The sequence below is a fragment of the Branchiostoma floridae genome, chromosome 8 (genome assembly GCF_000003815.2).
Source record: "Branchiostoma floridae strain S238N-H82 chromosome 8, Bfl_VNyyK, whole genome shotgun sequence".
Classification (NCBI taxonomy): Eukaryota; Metazoa; Chordata; class Leptocardii; order Amphioxiformes; family Branchiostomatidae; genus Branchiostoma; species Branchiostoma floridae.
The window spans coordinates 21,497,812-21,515,552 of NC_049986.1; the positions used below are offsets into that span (position 1 = coordinate 21,497,812).

At 40.8% G+C, this 17,741-nt stretch overlaps 4 protein-coding genes across 4 annotated transcripts in view; all 4 read right to left on the minus strand.

Annotated features, from left to right (window-relative positions):
* The window catches only part of LOC118421007 (coiled-coil domain-containing protein 151-like), a 6,744-nt gene extending 6,351 nt beyond the window's left edge, over positions 1 to 393 (minus strand). Inside the window, exon 1 of the mRNA XM_035828139.1 lies at positions 271 to 393. Within this exon, the coding sequence (XP_035684032.1) occupies positions 271 to 360 (90 nt within the window). The 5' untranslated portion in view covers positions 361 to 393. The remainder of the gene's footprint in view (positions 1 to 270) is intronic.
* Positions 394 to 664: 271 nt separating this feature from the next.
* On the minus strand, positions 665 to 1,966 carry LOC118421063. The gene is made up of 3 exons (XM_035828228.1): positions 1,853 to 1,966; positions 1,363 to 1,530; positions 665 to 829 (listed from the first exon to the last, which is right to left on the minus strand). The coding sequence occupies exons 1-3, from the start codon at positions 1,871 to 1,873 to the stop codon at positions 680 to 682; spliced, it is 339 nt and encodes a 112-aa protein (XP_035684121.1). The 5' UTR covers positions 1,874 to 1,966; the 3' UTR covers positions 665 to 679.
* Positions 1,967 to 2,545: 579 nt separating this feature from the next.
* On the minus strand, positions 2,546 to 3,437 carry LOC118421067. The gene is made up of 2 exons (XM_035828232.1): positions 3,124 to 3,437; positions 2,546 to 2,775 (listed from the first exon to the last, which is right to left on the minus strand). Exons 1-2 carry the CDS (start codon positions 3,209 to 3,211, stop codon positions 2,561 to 2,563), a joined length of 303 nt encoding a protein of 100 aa, XP_035684125.1. The 5' UTR covers positions 3,212 to 3,437; the 3' UTR covers positions 2,546 to 2,560.
* An 8,224-nt stretch (positions 3,438 to 11,661) lies between these two features.
* Positions 11,662 to 17,741, minus strand: part of LOC118421923 (putative GPI-anchored protein pfl2) — a 10,001-nt gene continuing 3,921 nt past the window's right edge. Inside the window, exons 2-7 of the mRNA XM_035829426.1 lie at positions 17,532 to 17,636; positions 14,550 to 15,412; positions 13,923 to 14,164; positions 13,273 to 13,449; positions 12,539 to 12,691; positions 11,662 to 11,845 (exon numbers count right to left, since the gene is read on the minus strand). Of these exons, the coding sequence (XP_035685319.1) occupies positions 11,672 to 11,845; positions 12,539 to 12,691; positions 13,273 to 13,449; positions 13,923 to 14,164; positions 14,550 to 15,412; positions 17,532 to 17,636 (1,714 nt within the window). The 3' untranslated portion in view covers positions 11,662 to 11,671. The remainder of the gene's footprint in view (positions 11,846 to 12,538; positions 12,692 to 13,272; positions 13,450 to 13,922; positions 14,165 to 14,549; positions 15,413 to 17,531; positions 17,637 to 17,741) is intronic.

Genomic DNA, 17,741 nt, shown 5'->3' on the forward strand with positions numbered 1-17,741 from the left:
CGTGAGCACGCTTATCGAACTCTAATGAGGAAGAAACGAGGAAAATCAATTTGTTTCCTTTCCGTGAACTTCGGAAACAACGCGAGCAAAACAGCAAGTATCCGCCCTTGTGTACCAACCGACGACCCATTTCAGCACCAAGGACATCACACACGAACGCAGCACTATTTAACCCGGTTACAGCCGAACGCTTTCCGGAGGCTCGGGGAGGCGTAATGTCGCATCCGAAAGTTTTAGCAACCATACATCAACACCAAAGCCACTCGTTACCTTGGCGGCGTCCTTGGAGAGCTGCGCGTCCTGCTGGATGGACCGCAGCTCCGCCAGCTCTTTGTTCTGTGCGCGGATCGCCAGCTCCATGGCGTCTAACTTCTCAGGGAACACAAGGCTTTCCTGGGGGATTGGACAACACAAACGGGCAAAGGTATTTCTGAGATTCCATTGACGTATTTTCTACATCATCTTTTTTAAAGTAATAACAACTAGCGTATTGTTTGTCCATGCAGTGAGATGTTGTTGGCTATCCAACGATTTGGTACCTTTGCTAAACTTAGCTTTCTATAAGTTCTTTCTGGTTGGCAAGGTTGTGTGTCACGTTTGCGCTATTTCTGTGCTGTGAGATTACCTTCTGATTAACATAAAACAGCAAAACATCGTACAAGCCAAATTTCTTGAGTGTTCATCCAACCAAGTCGGAACGCGGAACATGTGAACTAGTTCCTACCTCCTTAAGATAGTGCATGATCTCCTCGTACGTGTGGCGGATGTTCTTGGCGGTGTTGATCCGGATCCGCATCTTGTCGATCCGGTTCTCCAGCTGTCGGATCACCTGGTAGATCAAGCAAATTCAAGAGAACGAGTTTCCGTCAGAGAACTAGTATCAAGTTGTTAGGGGCATTTCCGTACATAGAGGAATAAATTGCGTTTTCGGAGCAAACGTTAAGAGTGCGAAGTGTTTCAACTGAGTACCAGACTCCTAGAGGCATCAGGATGAGTGGGTGGAAAGAAGACGCTTGTGATCACGACTTGCAACGGAAATGAAGCCTTTTGCCCGAAATAAGATGGATATGAACAAGTATAGAGAGAAGATACTGAAATAAGCTTAAACGATATTTTTGCTCTCTGTTTGTTTTGCTAGTTTCTGTGGCACATTTTACGGGATCGCATTTCCTACAAGACGCCTTAAGTATCTCAAAGAATAGAATCTTAATAGAAACGTTATGATCATGACCTGTTCCTTGTCTTTTTGGTGTCGAAAATTTGATCACATAACGCGCTACGTTTTACGTGTCATTTTTAGTAAGGCGCAAAAAACAAAAAAAGCAAAAATCAAATAATATCTGTTTGGATATCGACGCCGACCTGTTCCTGTTCGATGTCCTTGGGTCCCTTTGACCCCGCCAGCTCCATGGAGTCCAGCAGGGTCTGCAGGTCGCGCAGGCGCAGTTCGCACATGCTCCGCTGGTGCTGCATGGCGTTGTACCGCTTCGCCTCCTCACAACCCTTCTGGTCCATCAGGTCAATGGCTTTCTGTGTGTCAAAGGAACAAGACGTGTTAAGAACGGCGCGCAGATGTTAGATAAGCTGTGCATTTTATGGATTCAAAAGGTTATAGGTACAGAGTCAGAGTAACGAACCCTGACATTCATCCTACTGAAATGGGTTGCGTCAAAAGCTGCCGAACAATTATTGTTGTAGTGAAGTGTACCGAGTAGATTTAAAATAAGGTCTTTTGAGATCAATTTGCGTATCTGAGTAGGAGAATGCGTTCACATATGCGTGATGTCTTAGAGCTGTTATACTTATCAATGGAAAAGAAGTCACATTTGAAATTTGGCTGGTAGTTCCTGACCTTAGCGGTGTTCCTGAGCATGGCCAGTCGGGTAGTCTTACGCTCCAGAAACACCTTGTGGATCACCTCCTCGTCCCGCTGAAAAATATATATAGATTAAACCGACAACGATCGTCAACGAACGGCAGTTACCCCACAAAAACATCCACGTTGACCACATCAAAACAATAGCTTTGGTGCCAACGATGTAGAAATGTATATGATTATAAACAATGGCAAGTTCAAGAAAACGTTTAGGGGCCTTGATATCAATGTGAAACCGACATTGGAATAATAGGTCTCTTTTTTACATAGAAAGTCTAGGTTTGTTTAGAGATAGTACAGAGACCTGCTCTCCCGTTCTAAGACTATGCCACACGCTAATCAGCCGTAATCTAGCGGAGAAGACATTGAGGCAGTTAAGTTTTGTCTAACGACAGTACGACATAGACCTGTAGTGACGGTCTCATTGCTAGTGACTCTGCCCTCGCCACCCACTAAAATGGGAAGACTTTGAGAAAGTCTAGGATTGTTGAAGGATATTCTTGTTCTTCTTCTTCTTATTAATACAAAGACATTAATCTCTAAACAGATCCCACGGCAGCCTAAGATAGTATCAAAAGCTGGCAGAGGAGTGAAACTGGCCTAGGAGTGTGTTTGGCTACCGGTAGCTTGGAGAATACAAAGACATGTTTTCACGTCAGTCTGCGACTCTGCCAGTGCCACACGCTATGGTGGGAAGTCATTGAGAAAGTCTAGGTTTGTTGTAAGATGGAAAGACTTTTTGTTAAGTTTAAGGAAAGTACAAAGACATATCCTCACGTTCTGCGACTCTGCCAGTGCCACCCTGTGGTCCTTGTTCCCGGCGTGCAGCGCCAGGACCAGGTTCTCGTTCTTCGCGATGGCTCGCTGGGACGCCTCATAGTACGCCTGTCTGTCACGGTCTGGGACAGGCACAAATAAACTCTGAATTGTGTAAACTCGTCTAACGTACAGTTTACTTTACAGAGCAATGCCAACTGGCCACTTGCCGCAAGTCCGCCCACATTTGTGACTCCTGTAACGCTAAACATGAAGCCAAGCAAAGATGTCACAGCAAAGGTCCTGGAATAGTCAATGAATGTCACCCATAGGGAAGCTTTCTAGATTTTATGAAAACATTTGCTCATTGTACTTTGGATTTTCTCTCACATTTGCTGGTGTAATGGGGCTTTGTTTGTTTGAGCAATAAATTGACATCGACGTTTACGCAAGATAACGTTATACCTGTTTTCTGCAAGCTGCGTACTCACCTTTCAGGGAAAGTTTGGACCTCAGCTGGTCGATCTGATCATGAGGAGTCCATCCCTGCATACTCTGGAAGTCTGGTCGGCTCCTCATGACGTCACAGGTTACAATGTCCCGCCAAAAAAACAAGAAATGTCCCTTCTTTCCCCCTCAGAACCACCCCGAGACTGATGGATTGACTTCTTGTTGTTGTCACTTTTGCGCTGTGGTCTCCAAAACAAGTCGTCACAGAGAGGAAGAACAATGCCGTTCCAGAACACCAAGTTTTGAACGTAAACGAAATCAACGCCTACAATATTTCCCCAAACTATCGCAAAAAGACTCATATAATCAATCGTAATAAATAGACGAAGTCTTTGTCGCGTTTAGAATCAATAGTTGTTAGCTACACTGTTTTATTTCCACTTTATGAAGTCCCTGAAAACTTGGGTAGTGACGTCTTTTTTGGATGGAAGCGGTGCATTGTGGGTCACAAGATGGCCGCCGGCGGGTGATTCGGAAATTCCGGAGAGTTGTCATCTGAGTTTTGCGTCGAATTCTGCACTTTCTGTCCGTTTTTACGTCTCAAGATTGAGTTGACTTACAGTAGATATCCTTCAAATTGTTCAAAGTGACTTAAAAGTTTCTTAATGACCGAAAGGGAGTCGAAAGACTCAGCTATACCGTAACTTCCGATGCCCCCCTCCCCATAACTTCGGACTGTCCCCAAGGCCCATCGTCATCCAAGGCGTCAGAAGACCGAGAAGAGGGCAACAGCACCGTTGAGTTAGGGAGTGGAACTTCTACTACAGAATCTGACCAAATATGGAGACCCCAAAGGGGAAAAATCCAGCGTCTAGGCCAAAGATGAAGACTCCAATGTCAAGGTTTATATTTTGTGATGTTAGCATAAAGTTTATGCATTATTATGCAGTTCTTCCCCATCCAGATATAAGTAAAATGTTTTGTAACATTTTCATTAAGGTTAACCTGAATGATAAATGATTAGATCTGGAAGTTATTGTACAGTATGCATTGAGTGTTGAGTGTTGACAACCTTGACAAAATTGTACAGAAAAGTAACCAAAGAGTCTCTTTAGTATTACTATTATAAATGTCATTCTGTGATTGTGAAGCTAAGTCAATTTCTAAAGGCAGGTAATCTGTTTTTCTCCCAGGTACAGAAGAGGACCATACTCACGACCCCTCAACAGCAGCTTCAAGTCACCAGTAAGTGGGAGGGTCAAACATGTATTTCCTGGCATTAACTCATGGCGCACCAGGTTCCTGGCATTAATTCATGGCGCACAGTACGAAAATTACTCTTGAAAGCAACTGACAGTCTATTTTGTAAATGGTCAGACATTTCAGATAGCATCCACTAGTACATACCATTTCCCCAGTCAGGGAAGACAGTGGATGCTATCTCATGACATGGATGTCTAACGTTATACTGTTTTTGATGTGTCTGTGTGTCTGTCTATGTGTGTGTGTGAGTGTGTGTGTGTACTCGTGTATGTGCGTTCCTGTGAATCGCAAGGTAATACAATGCAACATCCTCAGTGCAGCTACTTTTACTTGAGGGACTGGAAAACTTTGTCAAATGTTCAGGGGGGTTTTGTCTGCTATCTCTGATTGCCTGATGTTTACTTGGTGTTGTACATGTATGCCCGGATGATGATGATGATGTACATGCAGTACTACTTGCAATATGGCACGTTAATGTGATGGACGGCCACTCTCACGAGTATGGCAAGTCTACATGTTTACAGTTGCAGTTCTACTTTGACGGGCCTTCCTCGCCTTTCTCTTTGCCTCGACGGCTGCTACCCTCTCGGTCTCGAAAGTTGTCACGGTGGTGTTGGTCAGCTGCCGCCAAGCATTGCGGTCAGAACATAGTTTCTCAAGGCTTGTTGGGTCAACATGTCCCTTCTTCAGGTAATGTTTCAAAGTGTCCTTAATAATAGGCACGTTAATAATGTCAAGCCCATGTAGTATGATGTACTGAACATCATGTACTACTAGTGTATAGGCACCCTCTTGCAGATTACTACTGGATTGCAAGAATACAGAGCATCTTACGTGGCTAAGAATGGTGCTGGGTATGATTTCACTTGTTGTTTAGTTCAAGGTCTATCCATAAATACTCCTTTAGTATCCATTTATACTAAGTGCAGTGGCATTTTCAGATTTTTTGTTGAAACACATACTCAAACAAATGCAGGTAAAAACACTATTCGCTAAACCAAGTAAGTAAAGGCATTAACACACTGGTGTACACCAGGTTCCTGAAATATTAAGCAGGTCTCAACTGAGAGTAGACCAGATTTTGATTGAAAGTCACATCTTATAAATCATGTACCACAGATGTTAGTCCCCGCACAAACCCTGATCAATGTTTTAAGCATCTGGCCTTGGATATTACTGTAAATTCATTTACTTTCGTGGTGGTTTTGCTTCGTTAGAAAAAGGAGTTGTTTTTTTATCCGTGAATAGTTTCAGCAGGTTGGTACGTCACTGAATAAGGAGACTTTTTCTACACAACCATTGCTTTATTCTCACCGACGTTTCGGTGACCGTCTGTCACCTCCTTCAGGGCAATTCTGACTGGTTCACATTGTACTGCAGGACAGCTGTCTACTGCAAGACAGGTTTTTACGGTGTTTTGAATTTGTGGTCGAAATCATTTTGTAGCACAGTCGTTATAATAAAAAGGAGACAATATTGTGGTGTCACAAATTTGCTGTGGAGTACCTCTGCAAACATTGTGAAAATAGAAAAGATAGAAAAGAAAATGTATGAGGAGAGCCACACCTTGAGCACCCACCACACTTATTGAAAAGGACAGTCCTATGGCTGCACCTGGGGCAATTACTGTTGTATTATTTGTACTTTTATGGTTTAGTTTTCAATAGTTTAGTTTATTAAGAAAATCAGCCTCGCGGGATGTACAAAACAAGCTGAATAACACTGATATGTACAACTATTGTTATATGGCAACTTTAAAAGAAATATAGAAAAATTGACAATTACAGTCCATGACGAAGAAACACACAAAGTAATACGAAATGCCTTTCAATAAACACTAACGTAAAGGCCGAGAGTATTTTTTTAAAGAGTTTCAGCTGTCTTGGTCTGTGGCACTAACGATTTTCATTTCCAATATTCATTGTTCAGGTCACCAGCTTGTTGGGTACCAATAAATCAGTGATCTATATCAATTTTACCCATAACTATTGATTCTGTGACCCTGCCTCTTCCATGCTGTGCCAGAGAATATATGGCTTGAAACTGTACATAAATCAGATGACAGTTGCTATTGCTGTCGATTTAAGGTACAAGTACCTTTGCATTCTAGGTGCTACTTTTTTTAAAAGTAGAGCTGTATTATTGCAGAAAGAAAAAGTCCTCTAGGAGGCTTTTATGCTGTGCCCTTGGGAAAGGCATTTGACACAAATTTCCTTACTTCACCCAGGTGAAAATGTACCTGGCTTCAGTTAGGGACGTCATTCGGATAGGAGATTAGATGTAGGTCTTATATTTGAGGACTTTGGTTTTATAAAGAACCCACCACACTTATTAAATGGAGTAGGGGTCTTTTGGGTATGAGTGGATCAATTACATTGTAGATTGGTCCTGATTGTACTCTTCAGTATAAAACTGGTGTGTTTTGCCATGAGGCAGTTAACCTGTATGTGATACAAACAAGCAAACAAACAAACAAACAAACAAACAAACAAGGTAATTGTAGTTGTAAGGTAAAGACTGATCTAATAGCACATGTATAGCTATAAGTATCTTGAATAGGAGACATGACAATGACAATGACAGATATATAAAAGGTCCTTTTATTCCAAATACCAGAAGAATATCAATATCGCACACACCCTTTACCAAAACATACAAAAGTCAACAATTGCAACAAGATATCTATATACCATATAGAGTATTTTATATACACAGTCATACATAAAGATACTGATCATTTGGAAAATATACATATACATAACAGTGTGTCTATGGATTGTAATTCCTATGTCATGCAATGTTGCTAGTATAAAGGGACTTTCTGATATGATTAGGATGCGTCCTTACTAAAGCTTTCTTTTCATTTTAAGGATGTTCCCCACCATACCACTAGTGCCTTTCACTGATGTCTTAGGTTCTATTGAAAAATTGTAGAAAATAATCAAAACTTCCGGTACAGGAAAGTTTTCATACTGGCTGTGATGTGCAGAAGAAGTCTGCATATAGACACTATTTTTCATGGCACAGGGGATTGTGGCACATTTTGCACACCAAAGATTAATTATCTACACACAGCAGGTCAATTCTACCGCATACAACCAAACAATACACATTTCCTAAAATCTGTTCTGTTTATGTTAGAAAAATCAACTTGTACTGAACAGTTGATATTTCTCTTTTTGGACAAAAACAGATTTTTTGAATCAAACAGACCCTCATGTACATCTTTAAACACTACAGTGGAAGCTCCTCTGAAACTGGACTTACGAACATCACATTTATGAACCACCTCTTACATAAAAGGACTTACAGGTAACTATTATAGCTAACAGCATATCTATAAATTGTAATAACATAGATAACGTAAATACTCGTATATTATAAAGCGTAGCTGTAATGTATGTTTACTAAGGCCTAGGTTAGGGTGCTAGACCTAGTAGTAGTGGCCACAATTTTTTGTGTCTGCCTCCCTTGTTCGACTCCTTCAGTTCTAGCCCCCAACTGAAACCTCTGCTTGGAGAATACTAAAACTGCTGTCTTGTTGTAAGTGGTGTACCAGTAAGTGTGTAATCTGGTACACATTAGAACAGAGGTCCACACTCTGGGTACAATTAAGAATGGGATTTACAAAGCCTTTCTGTAAAACAGGGAGTCACTGGAATGACAAGCATGGGACATTTTGTTTCTGAATTCAGACTATCAGGGATCCACATTGCATATTCCATCCACACAAGTACAGTAATTGCCATCATAAACCGTAATGGTTTTGTACAAGTCTGATGCAAAGAATGTCGGTCAGTTTAGTTTAAATGGGAAAGGACATTCTAAAATGGTAATCTGTAGTTTGAAAAAAAAATTAATATTAAAAGACTAAGAAATTCCTATCTTTAGCTATACCTGTTGCAACAGAAACCAAGATACAATAAGAAAAGAGTATGCTCTCATGAAAACAACAATAACAATGTATATCTAAAATATTACATGTATGAAGTCAAAAATTGTCTTCAAATTTAGGATACCGTAACTATTTATGAAACTTTGTCTTATTACAAGTTGTTACGAACTGCCGTTGGAGCGAATGATGAAATCAAACGAGTGGCTGACTTTGGAAGATGTCATAAAAGTCTTAGGAATGTCTTTTTTTGCTTACTTGTGAATTCTAATATTCATACCCTGCTATTGAAAACAGTTGGACTGTGCCCGATTGTGGACCACATAAACTATGCATCAGGAGAAAATTGTAGAATATCCCCAGAAACAGGTGAAAGGTATGGTTTAAATTATTCACCGTGGAGAACTGAATAATTCAGAACATTGATTCTCTCCCTCCTTCAATGATTCAGATGTCGCAGTTGGGATTATGTAAAAGCTATCAAATCTGCTCCTAAAAAATTAATCATTTAAAACTAATTTACCTCAAGGCCTCGCTACGCATGAATTATCTATGGGCCGACTGTGTGTTGTTAGGTACACACTGTGGGTGTATAAAGCCTTTTTATTGCCATTACAGTTACCAGACTTAAAGCTTCAGCTGGCTTCTTCATTGCGTTTTTGGTGTGGTTGATTGTCCTTTTTTTTACCTTATAAAAAGAGGCTAATGCAAGTAGAAACACTTTTTTGAAGAGATGTGCAAATAACCAAATATTGTTCACTTACTTAATTATCAATATCATCATTCAAGCATGTCTGAAAGATGGTTCAATCCAAAAGCTGCCTTTTTGATTTTATGGCAGATGAAAACGTTTTTTGTAACTGGCAACAATATACAAATAATTATACTGGCAACAATATACGTCAAGTAATAATTTGCTGTACCTTATTACCTGGATGTCTAACCTTCATCGACGGACAATTAATTATAATTCACCACAACTGATGGACTGTGTGAGCATTTGACGGCATCAAAAAATGAGAGACTGACTGGCTTGGTTGTCCATACAAAATAACAAATGGTTCCCACCCCGCCCCACCACAAATTTTATAGATGTTTAGCACCTGTGTCGTCCGACATGTCATCTAGTGGTAAATTAAAACAAACAAACAAACAAACATGTAAATAAAATTTGAAAATGCAAAGTTTAAAATGAAAAAAATTAAAACTGGCTTAGACTGTAGTCCCTCATAATACCACATAATCCAAAAATACATAATAATATTGATGAATAAATATTATATAGATAATATAGTGTCCAAACTGAAACTGGCTACAAAGGTCCTAGCTCAAAAGTTCAATCCTTAAATTTTCATCTCCAGGACTTGGCTTTGTTACTGGCTTTCTTGTCCTGTGCAGTTTTGCAGCTTCATAATATATTATGATTTATGAATGAATTATAAGTACTTAATTTCCTGAAAAACACTTTTATATCCACACCCAATTTTCATTTCCACAAAGAGGAAAAAAGATGATTTTTCTTTGTTACTGGCTTTGTTGTCCTGTGCAGTATTGCAGCTTCATAATATATTATAATTTAGTTTAAGGTACTTTATTTTCTAAAAAAACACTTGTATATCCACCCCCTCAAAAATATGTTCAACTTTCCACAGTGAAAAGTTGAAGGAATCGGATTACAGAACTTTACTATGATACAATGTAATGCCCTATTTACTCAGCTAAATGGAGTTCGAATGTCAAAAGATGGCCACAGAATTCATGGCACTAAATCTGAGGTCAGTTGCTTGTTAGAAACATTTTCTCTCTTCTCTTTTAAGGAAAAGTTATCGATACTTGTCCAGTTCAAATGGTCTGATTTGTACAAAATGGTAGAATTTTCAAAAATGTTGTTCATTTTTACAAAGGGAATATTTTACTGGAAGCCACGTCATAATCTTACTTAACACCCTTTACATGTATATATAGCTACAAAGTTAAGGAACTCTAAAATGGATAAGGATGTTTTTTTCTCCTTGCCATATTCTATCTAAATTTCAAGGAAATATCCATCTAAGAAAAATGACTGTCTATCTTGCAACAAAGGTAGTCTTTTTCCAGCACAACAAAAGTTGAACTTAACTAACTTTCAACCAGTTGCCTTCCCCAGAAATATTTGCGGTGGTTTTATGTTTGCAGTTTTCGCGCGAACTTAAAACCACCGGGAACATTTTTTCAATTATAGTTTTTGACTACAGTCTATGGCACTACCGAGAACTTAGAACCACCGCAAACACTCACTTTTCCCGCTACCGCGAAAGTAAATCCCCGCGCATTTACAGTACCTATCTACAGCTATCTAATTGTTAATGTTGGAGTGTTTGTAGATGGTGTGTCGGTACACGTTCCACCTGTGAGTTCCTCCACGACTGGCTGTAAGTAATAGCCTGGAGTCCAGCCTTGTTTGCTTTAGTCTGCTCTTGAAGGTCACTGCCAACAGTTAGGAGTGGACTATATGAACAAGGCTGTACTCCAGGCTAATAAGTTAGCTACAAGTTGAACTCAACATAGCTAATTTTCAACCAGTTTGATTGCCTTTCCCAGTGCTGATTTAGACAAAAAATTACTAATTTTGTTACAATAAACAAACAAACAATATTGATATACTGACGCAAAAGAGCTTTCTGCAACAATACGACTAAGAAAGGCTACCTACAGGTAGCTAATTGTTTATGTTGGAGTGTTTGTAGATGGTGTGTCGGTACACATTCCACCTGTGAGTTCCTCCACAACTGGCTGTAAGTAATAGCCTGGAGTCCAGCCTTGTTTGCTTTAGTCTGTTCTTGAAGGTCACTGCCAACAGTTCGGAGCGGACTATATGAACAAGGCTGTACTTTAGGCTAATGAGTTAGCTACAAGTTGAACTGAACCTAGCTAATTTTCAACCAGTTTGATTGCCTTTCCCAGGCTGATTTAGAAAAAAAATTACTAATTTTGTTACAGTTACGATGTACTGACGCAAAGGAGCTTTCTGCAAGAATATGACTAAGACAGGCTACCTACAGCTTTCTAGTTGTTAATGTTGGAGTGTTTGTAGATGGTGTGTCGGTACACGTTCCACCTGAGTTCCTCCACAACTGGCTATAAGTAGTAGCCTGAAGTCCAGCCTTGTTTGCTTTAGTCCACTCCCGAAGATCACTGCCAACAGTTAAAAGAGCGGACTATATGAACAAGGCTGGACTTTAGGCTAATAAGTTAGCTACAAGCTGAACTCAACCTAGCTAATTTTCAACCAGATTGATTGCCTTTCCCAGGGCTGATTCCCCCCCAAAAATTACTAATTTTGTTACAATATTGATGTACTGTAGAGGCAGAACACAGTGGATGATGATGATTAATGTACTGACGCAAAAGAGCTTTCTGCAACAATACAACTAAGACAGGCTATCTACAGCTAGCTAATTGTTAATGTTGGAGTGTTTGTAGATGGTGTGTCGGTACACGTTCCACCTGAGTTCCTCTACGACTGGCTTCAGCTTGGCCGCGTTGATGGCCCAGATGGACCTCTGGTTCATGTCTCGCTTCCTGGTGAAGATTCCCTCGCGCAGTCCGCAATCCAGCGCCGCGCTGACCTGGAATGGATGAATGAATGAACTGTTTGTTTGATCATTATGAGGGTAAAAAAAGTATCCTAAATGCAGAAATGTTCGTGGTGGTTTTATGTTCACAGTTGTTGCGTTGCAAATTTAACTTAAAACCACCGCAAACATTTTGCCATAGCAGTAAGAGATTACAGTGCATGGTACTGTTGCGAACTTGGGAACAACCGTGAACAGTCCTTTTTCCCGCTACCTTGAAATTACATCCCCCCAAACTTAAATGCATTTACAGTATATCGCAGCCATAAGCTGAATTGCATACTTTTTACATGTGAAAACCTAAAATCATTCAACATTTAAACTAACATAATGAAAATATTTGTATATCGTAGAGTGGACTCATTCCTCAGCTAACCGACATTTAACGTACTGTAGTCATCCCTCAGTAAGACATCTGGAGCTGCATAGTTCAAGTTTCTGAACCTATACAGCTTGTCTTAATGGCGATATTTGTATTCTTAAAATCAAAAGTAAAACTGTTAATAGGATTTTCATCAAGCAGTGACTACTTTTTAAAGGTAAACACACGTACCTCCAAATACCTTTAAAAAGTAGTCACTGCTTGATGAAAATCCTATTAACTGTGTCCACACGTGACTAATAAATCTCTTCAACGATAAAAGTAAAATTATCTTAAAACAGACAGGTTTAAACCGATAAACGAACCTTTGTCTTGAGGACGGATGGTGGGTACTCGGTCTCGATGGAGGGCTTGATCCTGGTCATGAGGGCGAGGATGTCCGGCTCCCCCAGCTCGTCAGCTTGTGACACCAGAACCAGCTTCACCAGGGTGGGGATGTTCAGGTGGGGCTGGCCGACCTGGGAGGGAGGGGAGAACCATGTTAGATGCTTTGAGTATGAAGTCACCCTGTGTGTGGCACCCTGTTCTCTTTTTTCTTACATTGGAATTGCACACCAAGCAAAGACAGAAACTTAAGTTAAACACAGTGCACAGTCACATTTGTCTTAGGTCATCATTTAATTTTGATGTCATAGAAGCTTGGGCTACCAACCAAGATCCAAGACAACCTTTTTATTAACAAGACAGTTGAAATTTACAGAAATGTTCACCGTTAGCCCAAGAATGATCTCCATTTGCGATTGTACTACAATCTCATGACACATGTGACTGGGCCCTATAGCTATCTTTAAAAAAAGACAAGACAAATGCTACTTACAGATTCATTGTACTAGGGAAATCCCCTCAGTTTTTTTCTACAAGCACAATGAACAGAGGACCACGGCTCAACGTCCCGTCCTAAGGACTACAAGCCTTTTAAGTAGCTCGCATGTTGGGAGAGCCACACAACTGAAATCAAACTTACAGCTTCTAGTTCTAGAGTCATGGCCAGCAAGAAATTGACTTACACACGCTACATTAAAAAAAATAACCCACGAACCTGTTCCTGGTCTGGTCGCTGGTTGACCCTGAGTGCCTGCAGCACAGTCTGCTCAGTGTTCTGCTGTGCCTTCTTGTTCTCAGTGTTCTTCACGTCACCTGTGGGACTGTGTACCTCCGGCTGTGGCTGTGGGGCCTTGTCTGTGCTGTTCACTTTTGCAGTGGGCAGAGAACAAGTCTGGAAATATGGAATCTTGGGTAACTATTTGTTTTGAGTCAATATGACAGAAAAACACAAATATTAGTACCTCAATCAGATGGTTGTCTTTCAAATGTGATCAAGATTAATTGTATGTCAGAATGACGTTTGGTCTAAATCTGTTCCTGGGGCCCAAACTTCAGCTCCTGTCCAAATTAAGTTTATAGGATAGGAGTGAAGTTTTGGGTATTGAAGAGCAATTGGAAAAAAATGTCTAGAATTGAAAGAAAAGTCTAGAATTAATGTAAACTTTGCCTTGTTTCTGCTTATGCTAAAACATTTTTCCTGTGTCATAATAGTTCAAGTTTAAGTTCAAGTTCCAGTTCAATAGGACTGAAAACAAAGCCTAGAGTCTCTAAATTAGGAAACACAATCGTAAATTAATGGTATCAGAATACAGCTTAACATAGCTCGCTAGGAAACACCTGTCAGTGTAGTAAGTTACTACCCACCTGTAGCAGTACATTACTGTTCGCTGCCACTAGTTGGAAGGGGTACTGTTGTAGCAGAGGGCTCATGCCGATGGGGTTGGGTAGGAGGTGTATAATGGCTCCCCCGGGTAACGTGTTAGCGATCTGTGGTAGACACTGTGCCGTCACACCGCTCGGCTGTGCTGTGATGGTGTTCAGTGTGGTCAGGTTCGCTGGCTGGAGGTATGGCACTGGTGTGGTTGCTACCTGTCTGATAGCAGTACCTTTGTATGAAAGAACATACAAACAATGCACGTCAAACGTGGTGGAAGACTAAAAACATTTTATGTCAAACTGCTCTTTCTACGATCATGAAAGAAAAGAGCCGTTTGAAGAGTCAGGCCACCAAATTCCACCCAAATTTCTTTACATTCACTGAAAAAAAGAAAATTCTCCTTCTAACATCACAAAATGCACACATAATACTAAAGGTGAGATCTTTCGTCTTCCACTGTCTTAGAAAAAGGAGTCAAACCCAATAACCCAAGATAGCTCCTACTAGTTTTCGACTAGAGTAGACACTTGTGATGTTGTTTTCACACTGTCTGAATCTCTCATGTCACCTGCAATTAGCCCACGGGCAAGAATTTGCAATAAACTTTACAGTACCGGCAGTGATGGCTCCGGGACTGATGACTTGTGGGGAGATGCTGATGGCACAAGTGTTCAGATTCTCCGTCTTTACTGTGAGCTGGTGCGCCACTGTGGTGTTCGGTTGGGTTGTGCTGCTGTTGCTGGAAGTAGTTGTGTTCGTGTTGGAAGCGGGAGTTCTGGCGATCGGACCGTTCGGGATGTGCTGGCCCACTGTTACGTTCGGAGGCACGACTTCTGTGTACTTCGGCGGGAGCTTTCCCCCTAACACCCTCAAGTCGAAGGAGTTCCCCATCCCATGGAGGGAGAAAGTGTTCTCAATTTTTATATTTTCAAGCCCTGTGACGTTTGTTGGCGAGGCCTTGTTGTCTGTGACTGTGTTGTCAACTTTTGAAGATGTTGTATCTGTGAATACATCGTTTGGACTTGTCGCATCCTTGTCTTTGTTTTCCTTCACTTCTTCAGAGTTTTTCTGCAAGTTCTCGTCATTTTCATTCATAGGAGTGTCGTCTGGTAGGCTCTGAAGATCGGAGGACGAGCGTACTTTGTGTGGCCTCGGGTTTTTCCGCTGCCTACGCGTCCGGCGCGGGCTCGCCGCTTGACTCGACAATGGCGAAGACAATGGCGAAGACTCGACGGTTTTCTCCTCTCTGTGATTCGCAGACGGAGAAGGGCTGAGGTCCAGAGGTGTTTCGTTACCTTCGCTTGCCTTATCACCTTCGGCATGGCTGTGTGGTGGGGGAGACAGGGCAACCTTTTTACAGGAGTCAGTTGTCTCGTTGTCGGTTTGGTTTGAGGTTGTGTTGTTGTTTTCTGTTGTTGTTATTGTTGTCTGGAGGTCGGACATCAAAATGTCCTCCAAGGGCTTGATCTCCAAATACCTTTTGAAGAGTTGAAAAGAAATGAGAAATGTTACAATCTCTCTCTATATATGAATATTTTCATGTTTATGATCATAACTAGTACTACACCTGAAGGAAATCAGACTCTCAAATCAGTCTGTCTTTACAGGGCAGATTGTGTCAACGAACCAACTAACCAACAAATCAAATAGTCAACTAACTAACGAACCAACTTACAGTACCAACTAACCAACATATTAACTAACAAAAACTGATTAATCATTAAGTCACACATTCCTCCACATACAAACAGTCACAGAGGTTAGGCAACTTCACCCATCTAAACACTCAAACAAAACTCCATCCCACCCCAATGCCACCCTTACCAACCCTGACATACTTGCAATACCTAGCAGATGCCTATGATCATAGGGGAATCAGGTCCTTTCAGTCAAGAGGATTTAATCAAGCGTTGTGAAATGATGTTTGATCATGTCAGGCTTTAAGTTGAGGTTGACCCGTAATTATCTTGTTGCTGTGCTTAAGTATGAAATATAGCCATGGTGGTTTCAGCTGATGAATCTTAGGATTTCTTCCATGGTGATTTTATCCTGGTTTTGAAAAATTATTGTGAATCAGAATTCCCAGTCTTAACAAATGAATGGCCACAATGGCACAAACTCTTTGGACAAACAAAGCAAAACCCCCAACAAAGACTCTGAGAGATTTACAGTGTAATGATTGTTGTTTTAAGTCTTCCTTCAGGCTAGTTCTTGTTTAAACCTTCACCTTTGAAGGGACCAGTTTTTCTTTTCAGGTCAAATCACACTGTAACAATGCCATGCAGGGATGACTGCACCTACTCAAAGTACATGTACTTACTACTAGTAATACTAGTGCCTAAGGTTATCACGTAACACACGTGTGAGATCAAACATCATAAGTCACCATAAGGAACAACCAAATTGGTAGTAATATCAATTCATTTTGTTGTTATATGTTGTATTGGCTATTATGTAATGTATGGACTATCATGTAATGCACAATAATTCTTTTTCTGTGAACTCGAAGGAATTTGCTTGTGATACTTTTAGCCAGTACGTACAAGTAGCTGAGAGTACGTACAATATGTCATAGCTTGGAATTTATCCTAGTCTAGTTCTATGTACCATAGTCTGGTCTCTGGGTGTCCCTGTTCAAACATTTGGTCCTTACTAATCCTGTTCAACTTTGGGAATCTTAGATCAAATATTTCTCAGATTGAGGCAGACTTACCTAGAAGTCCGGGAAGCATTTAATAGCACAAAACAGACAAGCAGACAACTGAGTGAATTTACGGTTCTTGAACCCTCATAATATTTTTTTCAACCTTTATTTAACCTTTAATATGAAAAGGGGAACTGGTTTTTCCTCATTGAACTAATGATAAGTGTCATTGACCTCATGGTTAGACAACAAGGGCAACAGGAACGTCACAAAAAGGCAAAGGTCTCATGTATACGACACCCTGTGACGTCAAAGAACCACCACCCTTTCTTTGATAAGAATAGGGGCACACCCTTACCAGGTGCATGTTGGCTCAAAGTGGTCAGTCCCTTGCACAGCTTGCACATATAAACAAATAAACAAACAAAGAAACATACAGGCAACAGTTTTGTCCCTTACCTTGCTTTTCCCAACTACATGCCTTTATACGTGTATTGACCACAGAAGGGTAGATACACAAACAAACACACACACAAACAAACAAGAAAATAACTCTCCCCCTGTTTCATCCATCTGTGTTGATGATCCATCTGTACTGATAAACTCACAAACAAACAAACAAACAAAAAAACAATCAGCTCTATACCACACCTTGCAGCTTGTAATAATTCCTCCCAGTTTCATCTATCTGTGTTGACTACAGATGTATTGATGAACTCACAAACAAACATACGAACAAATAAACTGCTCCATACACTCACCTTGCAGCTTGTACTAGCTCTTCCCAGCTGCATTGTTCTGTGTTGACGACAGACGTATAGATGAACTCACAAACAAACAAACATCCAGCGCTGTCTCCAGCCCCACGGAGCTGACCTCACTGAGCTGTGCCAGCGCTGAACTCAGGAACAAACAAACAAACAAACAAATATCCAGCTCTCTACCAGCTCACCTTGCAGCCTGTAGTAACTCTTCCCAGCTGCATCTCTCCGTGTTGACAACAGACGACGTATAGACAAACTCCAGCGCTGTCTCCAGCCCCGCTGCGCTGACTTCGCTGAACTTACAAAAAAGCAAACAAACAAACAAACAAAATCTCACCTTGCGGCCTGTAATAACTCCTCCCAGCTGCATCTCTCCGTGTTGACAACAGAAGTAACAC